The following is a 13,234-nucleotide window of genomic DNA, read 5'->3' on the forward strand; positions in this document are numbered from 1 at the left end:
GGGTTCCATGTGGTACGGCCGCTCCCATCGACAGGTGGAGGGCACTGTCCGAATAACGTAAGACGGACATGTCTCCCAGTTAGAGATACCCTCACCTGGGAGTACGTGAGCAGATACTCTCCTTTAAAACAATATTCCTACATTTTAAATTATAAGGATGTGTGTGTGTGTATACATCCAGAAATAGAGGCAGGTATGCCCAGAACCTATTAACATTGCTTCACCGCCTCAGGAGGAGGGAACAGTTGCAGATTCATGACGAGGACCACAGTTTTACAACACGTGCGGCATGTCGCTCACGAGGAAAGACACTCTAGCACTGAAGCTGCAATGCTTTTGCTAAGTTCAGCGGGAGTTCATGCCAAACACCTTAGGAAAGGGTAAAAAACCCCACGTGCAATGGGTCGTACTGTTACGGCCAATTTCTGGAACTGAATAAGGTGCAGTACATTTTGTAGACAGGAACATCTAGAATCAATGGACTGAAGAAGTAACTCACATTCTCTTGAAATACAAAACAGCTGAGCAGTGCAGTTGCCTGTTCTGCAGATAAGTCGTTGAAGAGACCACTGAATATCATTTCCGTCAGGAGTAGTTCGTCAGCGCTAAAATAAAGAGGAGGAGGGTCAGGGATAAGACTTACTGCAGTGTAATTTTAAAATGAAGTACTGTTAATCTGTGTTGTGAAGCAACTGGATACACAAACAAATAGTAACTTTCAGTTTTTCTTGCAGGAGCACCAGATGCTAATGTATTAGCTTTTTAAGGGGGGTGCTAATTAGTGTGAGACACCATTTTAAAGAAACTAAAGGCTCTTACTGAACTACAAAGCATCTCTCCTGATAGTTCACAAAAGCCAATACTAACAGTTGCTTTAATCAGTTTTTATCAGTCAGGGACCAGGAGATTTAAAAGAACCAGAGTTAGGCAGCTTAGGAAAAAGACTGAAATTGGTACCGCGGCTGCTCAGAAAAGATTCAGCTGGTGTTTCCAAGATACTGAAAAGAGGAACAAACGTGTCAATTTTCTGTTCTTTGGAATAAACACTTAATCATGAACTACAAAAGGAAGTGCATGATATGGATGCAAAATCCAAACATACTATTTGGGTAAAACATCGAATTGTTGGTAAGACCACACCTTTCTTTTTGGAGAAATGCATAGGATGGGGAAAAAAAGGGTTTTTTTTAACAAAGAAAAGTGTAACCCATCAGCAAACAGTTCCTAAAAGTCAGGAAGTTGATACAATTCTGATTCAGCTGCCACATTTGCTATCAAATTTTGCAGTGGAAAAGTTATCAGACATCCAACAAATATAGGCAGCATCTTCCAAACAGTCTCTGAAGCAAGGAATACGGCAGTCACTGTAACTTAAAAATACACAGCTCTACCAAAACCTGAGTTACACTCCCAAGTATTAAAGTCTGATTCATGAGTTTCCATGGAATCTTTAAAATATGTTTCTATACGTAATTTACCTGCTAAACGTACTATAGTAAAATGCATCACTTGTGCAGTTTTGTTCCAATGCCCTACGGAAGCAATTAAGCTGTACTCCAAGCCTGTCAGCGATTGCCAGTCGCTGACAATCACCGTCCCCCATGTCTGTGAGTGCCTCTGTGCCCAGAGTCCTGGGAGGTGGAAGCATCAAAAATGAGACCATCCTCTCGTCTCATGTACAGTGCCAAATGAAAACACACACACTGTTGCCTCGGCCGCGTTAGAAAACAGCCAGTTTTGGCGTTTTCACGTCCACGCTTCAGTTTTAAAATCTACTGTGTTTTGTCCTCAAGTTGCTATCCTTCCTGCTTCAATGAGCACATCCCCTGTACGCCACCGATCACAGTCTCTGAACAATCTTTCCAACGGCCTCAGAACTTTACAATACAAGGATGACGTACTCATTTCAGCGAGGACAGTAAACTGGGTATTCCTGATAATAACCATTTTGCACAGAAACCCGTTACCTGCTGATTTCACAGGCGACCCGTCCTTTCATCTCGATGACGTCTGAAGACGTGGCGAACCCCAGCCTCCTCAAAACACGCTTGCGGCATTTGAGTTCATCCATTTGTAAGACAGTTCTGGCTTTTTTCAGTTCTCGCTTTGCTACTTTAATATCCACAGCAATCTGGGGGGGCAGGAGGAGAGAAGTTACATCTTCCAGTTTAACAGATGCAGCTGTGTTAAAGACACTGTTTAACCTGCATGAAGGCCTCAGAACAATGGTGTACGGACACACCAGCTGACACTGACCCATCTAACTCTAAAAGGAAGGTTTAAAACAAATTAAAAAAAGAAAAATCAGCTCCATTTACCCATAGGCAACTCTAGCAAGTTTGGGAGGTTAAGCCATTTACCTGAAGCAGGCAAAAAACCCCAACCAGCCCACACCAAATCAAATATAGAAGGAACCTTTGGTTGAGAAATGAGCATTCATCTCCTGAGACCTGTATCAGCTAACCAAATATTCAACCAAATGTAACCCAAAGGCATTATTTCCTGCTACTAGAGCTTCTCCAGTGCCTTGCAGAGTCAACATCCTGATGGCGGGATGTGCAGCGCTGACACCCTCGCAGAAGCCTGCTTGGTCCGTCAGGTCTTACTGCCGGCAGCTTTGTGCTGCCCGTGCCACAACCTCCTCACTTCTGCGAAGCGACTCCTGGAGAACCTCTTTTCTGGAGCAGCACAGAAATGCAGGAGCTGGTTTTGTCTGCAACCGGTTTCAGCCCAGCAGGCTACGACCCTCAGGGTACGTAAGCGTATTGCTTCTGGCTGGGAGTCGGCTCAGGGGGACGTCAGCAGCACAGTGGTTGTGCGGTGCACTCCCCCAGCTAACACACCCCATCACTGCCAACTCAGTTTGTTACTGAGATACAATCATTTTACTGCACTGAAAAAGGATTATTTGTGTTTATTTGTTTAAAAAGGATTATTTGTTCTTTGCAAATAAAAATAAAATCAAGCAAGAAGGGAACTATTACTGCCTCCTCCCTCTTCAGCTGACCAAACGGTGGGTTTTTTCGTATTTTTACCTGCGCCTTTTTTTCACAAAGTTTGTATATGGTTTCCAAGTTGGGATCATTGTGAAGAGGATGTGAGTACATCCTATGCTCAAATGCCTCTACTTTCTGGATTACTTTTTTCAGCCCTTGATCTTTGATGCCCATGTCATCAATGGGGTCTAGTAATGGTACTCCATCGGGAAATCGCTTCTGTACCTCCTAAAATAAACAACGTTTTTTTGTAAGACACAAAAGGCAGTAGTGCAAGTTTTTTATGTGATGCTTCAGCAATTTTCAAAACCAGTTTAAATGACTGTTGACAAGGACAAACAACACACTGTGGCTTCCAACCCCCTCTGAGAATAAGTCTGATGATATGACACAAGCTGTAGACAAATTCCTTCAGGACAAGTTGTCTTGGGTTTGAGAGTACCGCGCTACCCAAAGCCGAGGTCTTGCACAGCCTAGTCCACCTTACCTGGATAGATTTTAACACACTTTGCCTGTTGTCGATAGGCCTCAGGTCTTTCGGTATGTAAAGTCGGACACTGCTGATAGCTGAGAGGAGATGTACCAAAACAGGAACAACCTATCACAGAGAGTGCAGTAGCTGGTAAATCAGTACAGAATGTGTCTATTATTACCACAGCTATTGCCATAGCAAAACTTGACAAAGGAAAAGGAAAACTGAGTACACAAGGACAGAGCAGTGGGTAAAGGAGTATCAGAAGGCAAGAAAATGTGGGTAATGAGATAACGTATTACCAAGGAACAAAAGTAAGTTTGTCCAAATGGGAAAAGTCTGTGTTCAGTTAAATCTGGAGAGATGTTACAAATGGAAAAAAACTTTGTTTTTCTATTACCTTGCCTCTTACTTACTGGAATACAACTTATGATCCAAACCAGACAAGTTATGGTTGTATACTTAACTAGGGGCGCTCACAACAGAGAACACTGAATCAGCAAATACCTATTCCTAAGTATCAAAATCGTGAAGACACCATGAAGAATCACTACCGTGCCTCAAGCTTTAACTGACTTTGGGAAAAAGCCATGTGGACAAATAAAACAACTGTCTCTGATCTGAAAATTGTAATTCTTTGTCTTGATACAGGGTTTCAAACTGAAGATCTCCCATAATGTAAGTGCTTTCACAAAAAAAATTCAATTTTAGGATGAGATAGCCTCGCAAAGCTGAAGGGGTCTGAAAGTGAGAAATTAAAAGGAATACTGTTCCCAGAGACAGGAGATACTGCTCCAAGAAAGTGCCAAACAGCAGTGTGAAAATTTATGACTCAAGGATATAAAGGTTCTAACGGAATTCTCAAATCTAGTAAAACAAATGTACACTACCCACAAAATCCTGCACAAGTATCCAAGAAAAAATATCTTACAGACACTTGTTTATCTGCAGATATCCATTATCTGCAGATATCCATTATCCATTCATAGGTAATTTTCATAACTTCATTTACATTACTGCTATTGTCTTTCACTGAATGATTCGAAATATGTAACACAAAAGTAAGTGTCAAAGCACTTTTTACATGGTAACAGATTCACTCAAGTATGTTTTTCACCCTGCTGAGTCTCCTCTTCAGTGAAATCAGCAACTGAAGAAAGCACAGGTAAGTGTACAGCTCCTTTCTCTTCCTTAATGCATCAATCCCTCTTTTTCCACCATTTTCAAATGCTTTGGAAGAATCTTTTAGAACATTTATAAGCAACTATCGAGAATAAACGTGTAACAAACCTGCATCTCTCCTTTCTCATCGGGTCCGGCTGGCTTTGCAGCCTCAGTAGCAGAATTTTTCAAACTCTCCTTGCTGCAGTGCAGGAGCACTTCAACTACGTATAATGGGTCCAATTCACCAGAGTTTGGCTGTTCAGGGCACAGAAAAAAACAGGTACATAGCAGTTATTCTAAAACACCAGCAAGAAGGGAAGGAAAAAGCATGACTTTATTCACTATTAAAGGTATGAAATGAGTTACTGCTCTTCACAGAGTATCAGCTCAGTGATGCAGTATATTTTCAAAACTGCTCAATCAGCGTTGATTGAAAGATTCCTCACATAGAAAGACACACCTGAAAAAACTATCCCATCCCCATCCTCCCTTGCCAGTGTAGCAGTGTAGCTGCTGTCTACTTGCAGCTTTAGGTGCTTCTGCCTTTTCTCCTAGATGCAGCTCTTTCAAAGTAAGCCAACATCTTCTGTTAAATGTAATGCAAGATGTATTTGCATCATGCTAGCAGTACCGGACTTTGCCTTTTTTTTTCATAAAGAAACAAAATTAGGGAGATCTCTTTCATGTGCAGGTTTGCAAGTTGAAGTTTTCCCCCACGATAAAGACCACAGAAGAATCTCTCAAGCATAACAGCTTTTATCTGCGGCAAACAGGACGCTGCGTCATGCAGGCCACATCTTTACACACCGCAGACTTCACACGTACCATCTGACATTCTTCAAAGAACACAAACGTGCAGATACAGTGGTTGAAGACTGCTGTTCACAAAGCCATAAACCTTGTTAAACACTGCTTTAAAAAAACCTGACATCAGTTATTTGACTGGATCAATACACACGGAGGTTGCTCACATGCACTCCTGCTATAAGCATGTATTCTTATAGAACTACGTTATAGGCCTGACACGACGTCATCTTTTAAAATACTATGGGCAAGCTTCTCTCCTTCCAAATACAACAGTCGTTTCGAAATTCCACATTAACTCAGTTCAGTATTTTTCATTACATATCTACAACATAGTATTTTCTTTCACTGCATGCAAAGCAGGGTGGAACCGGCTAGCATTTCTAAGAGATTCTCAGAAGTCCTAGAAGAAACTGTTATAGTAAACTAAACAGAAAAAACAGGGTTATCCTGTTCTACAAGACACATAATTCTTCAAGAAATGCAGTTACTTGCTGGGCAAGAAACCGTTCCTCTGAATTCTACATCTGCAGAAAGAACTTGATGCAATGTACATGACCTGTACCACTGCTCTTCTCTAAATCAGAATTTTACAGTAACATCCACAGATACCGAATCAGTACCCAGCCAAAGCCATGGAAAGCACAGTGCTGGCTTGAGCAAGGAGGAGACTAAACTCACAGCTGCACATACAGGCTATAGAAAACACTAGAAATGGAGATGTCTAAAAAATAACGAGAGTGAAAAAATACTGCTATCAGTAACTGTACTGCAAACCCTTGAATAAGGCAGGGCTATGCATGTCCTTCACACCTGCTGTTAACGCTACCCTCCAGAGGTTTACACCGACCAGTGGCTTTTAGACAATTGCTGACCCGACATGACCTAATCTAGAACTGCTTTTTGAATGTGTGCTGTTCCCTTCAGTGAGTTTCCTACAAGATTTTAGGGACTAAACCCGTGAACAGGAGCAGCTGTGTTTTTATGTGCAAGAGTAAAAGGAAGCTAGAACACTTGGTAAAAATTTGTTCGTCACAGACGTATCCGTCAGATCAAGTTGAAATGGTCCTTTCATTCATGCTGCATCAATCCTCACGCTTCAAGGATAAAATTCTGCCCTCTTTGGCAGAATATTGCATGATTAGGTGTATTCCAGGGATTTTAGATTTTCCCCGTAACATTTACTACTTTATGTACCTACAGAAACATGGTTAACACAGCTGACCACATCTGCAAATCAAGAAATATGGCACACACAACAAATCCAGATTCCCAAACCAACAACATCATACTCACTAAAAATTCAATGACCATGACACAGCACTAAACCCGATGTTTTTTGTAGTCAGCATTATAAACAAACATGAGTAGTTAAGCATGTAAACTTAACATACCAGGATTATAATCATCCAAACTAAGGAAGACCAAATTGCAGCATCTCCAATTTTAACATCGGTAACTGTTAGCAGACAAAACTTTGCTGTCCAGAATCAGGGATCAGATGAGAATATGGGCTATAAACATCACAACAATAAAACTAGCTTACTGCTGGCACAATCTAGTGGAAAAAAATGCTTTTCTCAAAAACATTTGGGTGTTTTTACAGAATTCCGAAGCAAATAGTTACTTTGCTGTATACTATACTGTACAATACAGAGCAAGCATCACTTCATGAAATAAATTCTACTGCCTAATGTGACTGAGGATAAACAGCTATTTGCATTCGCGACTTTGTGGAACATTGCATCGTGAAATTATGCTGAAAAAACACCTAAATATAACTAACAACTAACATAACTGACAGTGACTCACGCTTCTGCTTTCACACTGCAACAAAGAGACTTACTCTGTTAAATGCAGACATACTGTAATGCCAGATGTCAGTCTTAATTACACACATTCCTCACCACAAAAAGGACTTAATTAGAAATCAGGATACAGTGAAGGAAAATTTAAAACGAAAGAAAAACTAGAAATACAGACTGAATTCATTTCTAAAAGCAAATCCAAAAAACTGTCACAGCTTAGAAGCAGATGAAGGTTGAGAGACATGGCGTAACAGTGATATACTTCCAACAGTGATTAGGCATTGTACTACATTAAACAGTAACGGGCAATTGCATCTGCATCCCAGGACAAAAATACATTGATAGACACATTAAAATGGGTAAATACTAGCTTTTTAAAGTAATTTGTTTTGCCTCTGCTCACAGAAAGGAACCTTTCCATGCTGATCTTAAAAGTTGCATAGCTTTAAGTCTGTTCCACAATTTTCAGCACCTACTGTCATTCTTTCCACAGAACTCAGAATGAAAAATTCAACCCAGCTGCTAGAATGCCTTCATGAAAGAAGTGCTGCTGGAGCCAGAGCCATCTCCTGCAGAACAGACCGTAATTTCAAAGTTCACGTTCAAACCTAAAGGTTTGATGCAATAGTGGGACAGGCCAGATATGGAAGGGAATATGAATATGTGAGTAAAATACAACGAAGTCAGAATAAATGCCTCCAGTGACACGTAAGCTGGCAATTTTATGTAGAAGGCTGGAGTGAGGGAGGAATCTGTTTTACTGCTCACGTGGCGCTATGAAAAACGCAGCCTAGAAGCAAAAGTTTAAGCAATAGCAGTATCAGTCCAGTTTTCCAACTTGAAAAAGAAAGAAATATGACTTTCAAAAGGAAGATGGAAAACCAAAACAAAATCTCTGTTAATAAGTTCTGTATGCGCACATTTTCCTCATTTCCTCTTTAATGAATATATATTAGAGAAGCGCAAAAAATTGCCACAGCGTACAGGCGCCACCAGAACCTGACCAAGACAACTACTCATTTAGACCTAGTAATTAATGCCAGTGCTATCCTGCCAAAGTAACAGCAAAAACTTTAAGTTAGGCTTTAATTTAGCCAGCAGTGTAGCCAGTCAAAACATTTCTAAAAGGGAGACCAAAATATCATCTCTGGGGTTATGTGGAGACCAACTGTAAGAATGGATTTTTGGAAGGAAAGCCAAATCTGGCATCTGTTGCATCGCTGACCTCTGTATTTTCTTCCATGTTTCCCAAAATCTGCTTCCACTGTCATACTCTCTTTGTATTTGAACTTCCCAACCCTCAACTCTACAGCAACATCTCAGAGGGCAACATCTCAGAGGACAAGCTCCTGGTCTAGTTTAGGACTCCGGACACAATTCCCCAGTGTGAGATACCCTTCTGCTTAGAGCAGAACTCAGCCTGCCTGTGCTCTCAACCCTCACTTACAGCTTCTACCCATCTTTCTGAGAGCAACTAACACAGAATCTTTCTCTTGAATGGCTTAGCACAGCACTGATGGGGATGTCTCAGAAACAAACTAAACATTTGTAGCACCAAGTAAACTTTTGAACTAATTATCCGTGACACAAGCAAGCACTTCCTCCATAAATACACCAAGAGCTAAAAGATGAACACAGGACTTAGGGTTTGTCCCACCTTCCACGGTGGGACAAACTCTCATTTTAGGAAGGCTTGAGCTTTTTGTAAATATGGGGTGAAAGGAAATTTTTTTGCCTTTGAAAATGACAGACAAAAAAGTAGTTCTATCTTATTTTCCGAAAAAGCAGTAAGGTATTTTAATGAAGAGGATGTATATTTTACCTTAACGTTTGATTTCTTGGAGAAATTAACAACCACTCCCCATCCAAAGTCGTCGCCTTCGTTCTTCACCTGAAAAGATTACAAGCTGTTACAACATAACCCACGTACAATCACAACCCAGCAAGCACATCTTTTCGTGTCTCTGATATTTACAACAGCAGTTACCCACCATGAAAACAGCATTCATTGTAACTCACTGCTGAACGTTTAGCAAAGAAACCTAACAGAGGTAAAACCTGTTGCTTCGTGTAATGCAGGTGATTTCTGGAGACGGTAAACTGGCAGACACAAATGAACCCTGCAAGTTACACGGATTGGCGGAGATTTGAAATAATAATAAAACAAAAGAAAAACCAAGTTACCTTTACCAGTCTTCCCGGCTGTAGAAAGGGTAAGCAGTACTTCGGTTTGTGAATATACTCTTCGATCTCTTTACCCAGTTTTGCAAGCTGCTGTCGGATTTTGTAGTATATGACCACATTTTCTTCGTTGGGGATTACTATTTTGTTGTACTGTCCTTCCAAATTATTCACTCCTATAATACAAAAGTAAAAACTCACGGAAATGAGTAACTTCACAGGTTTAGAAACCCATGTTTCACTTTCAGATGTACGTAACTAGTATTTTGTCACCATTTTCGGCATTCACTTTTTATTTACAATAATCCACTCTCTGGAAAGCTAGAAATCTGTAAATGTGTCTGTTAAATTTTATTTATAGGAAATTATACTAAAAATTGATTAAAAAACCCCAACACCAAGCTTGAGAAAATGGAGAAGGCCAGACCCCCAGTTGTCCAGGAATCACTCAGCAGTCCCACAAAATCCTGCAATGATTTGTAGGAGGGTACTCACTGCCTACCAGCGCTCTACCTCCTCCTATGGAAATCAGATTGCCCAAAGACATCTTCTAGCAAGGTGTCTTCCAACAAAAGGACATTGTTCGAAGATGTTTTTCCTAACCTGTTTTAGGCTCTGATCTCATCAGTTGGAAATCAATACTTTCTTCCTCCAACATATTTACACCTTAATTAGGGAAACATTATTATAAGCAACATGCTTCGTTCTCTCACACTGGTATCACCACTAGTAAACATAAACAAAGGACATAGTATAGAGATCTTTTTCCTCTCTACCAACTCACCCTCTTGCATGCTATTTGAATGCATATGGGTGGCTCAGAAATCCCACTGCGACTCGAGAGACAGCTCAGGCAAGTGCCTCCTATTTCTAGCTGCCAACTTCTGAAAGAAAAAAGCTAGCAATACATACTCATGGCATAATTTCCTCCTTGGTCTAAACAACCATTTCTCTCCTTTGTGTTTTTAATTGCAGCTGAAGCAATGACAAAATTCTAATGCTCAGTATGGTGCCTGAACAAAAAATGTCCAAGAAGTAAGAAAAATGTTCTCCAGCTCCAGTTCTTTATTTAAACAGCAATGCTGGAATACCAGTATGAAGATCTAGGCATGCCAATTGGAACACAGAAGTTCTGAGGAAATACATACTGTATTTGACTACTACCATCTTAAATACTGCACCTGCAAACTGCAGGAAACTCTGCAAAGGGAATCAAACCCCTCACTCCGCATGTATATCAAAGCCACCCAGACACACACACAGTCTCTCTTAATATTCAATTAAAAAATGATGAACTGCTCATTCATCAGTGGCAAAGGAAGCAGTTACCTCTCATGTTCTTAAGATTCTTCTGGGTTAAGTTTTGAAAGAGGCCTCATCCTCAAACGCTGGCTGAGATCTTTGGAAACTGACTTTGGCTCATGAAAGCAAACTATTTAAAGATCATGGCTCAAAATTTACTCAGTGGAGTGCAAATAATGTCTCAGTCCTCTCTGAATTTTGCTTTGTATTTTAATTAATTTAATTAAACATTTAAATTTAACTGAAATTAAATGTTTAATCTAAATAAACATTTTTCCTATACTACTCTGAATGCAGTGTGCCCGAGTTCTTTTTAGAGACTGTAATGAGATACTAAAATTATGTTTCTTTTAGCCAACTTCTGCGTATCAAAAAGGAATGACACCTTTCTTCTCTGCACCTCTAGCAAACCACAGGAATTTCAAAATTGTTTTCCCTCCTTCCTGTCCTACAGTTTAGCAATGTGACAACCATTCTTGTCTGACTCGGAAAGTGCTCTTTCACAGACTGATGCTGCATATCAGTAAGAACAAGAGGACTCTTCCCGAAACTATAACGTAACAGCAAAGGGTGCAGTAGAACCGTGAGCAGGGGAAGACAAGAACTGCACAGACATAAACCCTTACAAGCGTAGTGAAGTGCCACTACACGACCCCACCGTGCATCACCCTGACTCTCGTGAGCACAGCATACAGCAATACTTACTTTCTACTATTTCTGGAATAGTTCTGTAATGCTGGAACTGATAGAAGGATTTTTCTAACATGTATTCAGGGTTAATTTCCTCTACTCGAAGCAAGTTCAATACCATGTTGTACGTAAGGTGGAATGCACTGTTTAAAGGATCAGCTGAACCCTGAAAAAGATCAAAGAACACCGTCCAGTTAAGAAAAGAATAATTGCAGCACGTAAGAACGTATCAAATACAGCATGACGCAGTGTTTTATATGAAGAGCTACTTCGATGGGTACTTGTCTTGGATTTACATCGAGCCTCATCAAATCCTAAGCAATTCTGTTATGCTGAACATGTAACTCTATGTGTCACAGTATCTATAGTTATACTACAGTATTGTGAATTAGATCTGAATTATATGAAAAGTTCAGATGAAAAATTTAGATGTGCCTTATAGTCCATTTTTTGGATTCCATTATCTTAACTTTGAAATAATAATTATTTAACTATTTAAAGCAAGGTATCATTTTAACACTGGAAAACCTTACTTGCACACCTTTTTCTCTTAATACTTACTGATCACATTGATGTCCTGAGAAGTCTGTTCAAAAATAGGTGGTCTGTAACTTCTTCAACTTAAGTAATGTCTCATTATTAAATTAGTTTACTTTGCAGCTTGCCTGAGAGAGGTTGTGGCCTCTTCACTTGTGGAGGCACAGAAAAGCCAACTGGACATGGTCCTGGGCAGCCTGCTCTAGACGGACCTGCTTGGGCAGGGGACTCTAACAACATGATCTCCAGAGGTCCCTTCCAACCTCAACCATTCTAGGATTCTGTAAGGTTCTATTTTTTCACAAGGTGATATTTACAGGTATTTTGAATAACCTAAGAAGAAAGGATGCTGGGAAAGTATTGGAATTACGATACATCTACTGATGGACTCATGTAAGATTCAATAAGAGACAGTTTGGATCTAGGACTCCTTCCCATGCAGGAGATTTAAGAATACTGTAATCGCATTTGCTTTAGGTGACATACAGCACCTTCTGAGATTATTACCTTACAAATACCAGTATCCTACTCACTGCATGACTATTTCATCGCAGAAAAAAACCCAGCTGCCTCAGAGAAGCCTTCAGCACCTGTTTATACTAAGAAAGTACCAGCATGAATACATGTGGAACAAGTGTAAGATAAATTATATACCCTAATGTTTTGCTTTCCATGGCCAGAGACTCCTTCAGTCATTCCAGCTTACTTCTGTGAGTAGATCATAAAGACACACGTAGGTTTCCACCTCAAGTGATGCACCACAGAACAGAAACGCCTCTTAAATTAGAACATGAAATGTGTATTTAAAATAACACCGTCACTTCTGAAATTACTGCAAACAGGTTTCTACGACCAGAGATGTGTCAATAAGTACAACAGCTGAGCGGCAGTGTGCGGAGGAAAGCTCAAGTTCCTACACGTCTCGGGTCTGGTACAGTGAAGAGAGATGAGAGAAATTCTGTTGCTGATGCCAACCAACACGTAACACAGCTTTTTCCTTAGGCCCGATAAAAGGGTTAGGTACACAAGCTCTTGTCTGTTTTTCTAAATATATCACTTATTCTAGAAAAGACAAATTACCACTCCCTAAAAAGCTTGCTTCTCTACAACAGAGAACGCCATTTAAAGAATGGCATTTACTAAAGAACGCCACCGCAATTATGCCAGTGTCAGCTAACGGTGGGTCGGATTCTTTCTTAACAGCCGCGTCCACTGCTGTAGCCAGGCATCAACTAAAGCAGATGGAACGCACCCACCGGCTGGCTACAGCCCCCGGCCAC

At 40.4% G+C, this 13,234-nt stretch overlaps 1 protein-coding gene across 1 annotated transcript in view; it reads right to left on the reverse strand.

Annotated features, from left to right (window-relative positions):
* Positions 1-11,585, reverse strand: part of LOC104505706 (superkiller viralicidic activity 2-like 2) — a 17,248-nt gene extending 5,663 nt beyond the window's left edge. The window contains exons 1-8 of the mRNA XM_010146390.1: positions 11,433-11,585; positions 9,429-9,601; positions 9,067-9,135; positions 4,759-4,887; positions 3,484-3,594; positions 3,036-3,224; positions 1,968-2,131; positions 500-605 (exon numbers count right to left, since the gene is read on the reverse strand). Coding sequence (XP_010144692.1) covers positions 500-605; positions 1,968-2,131; positions 3,036-3,224; positions 3,484-3,594; positions 4,759-4,887; positions 9,067-9,135; positions 9,429-9,601; positions 11,433-11,538 — 1,047 coding nt within the window. The 5' untranslated portion in view covers positions 11,539-11,585. The remainder of the gene's footprint in view (positions 1-499; positions 606-1,967; positions 2,132-3,035; positions 3,225-3,483; positions 3,595-4,758; positions 4,888-9,066; positions 9,136-9,428; positions 9,602-11,432) is intronic.
* Between the last annotated feature and the right edge of the window lie 1,649 nt (positions 11,586-13,234).

The sequence above is a fragment of the Eurypyga helias genome, unplaced genomic scaffold (assembly GCF_000690775.1).
Source record: "Eurypyga helias isolate BGI_N326 unplaced genomic scaffold, ASM69077v1 scaffold19022, whole genome shotgun sequence".
Classification (NCBI taxonomy): domain Eukaryota; kingdom Metazoa; phylum Chordata; class Aves; order Eurypygiformes; family Eurypygidae; genus Eurypyga; species Eurypyga helias.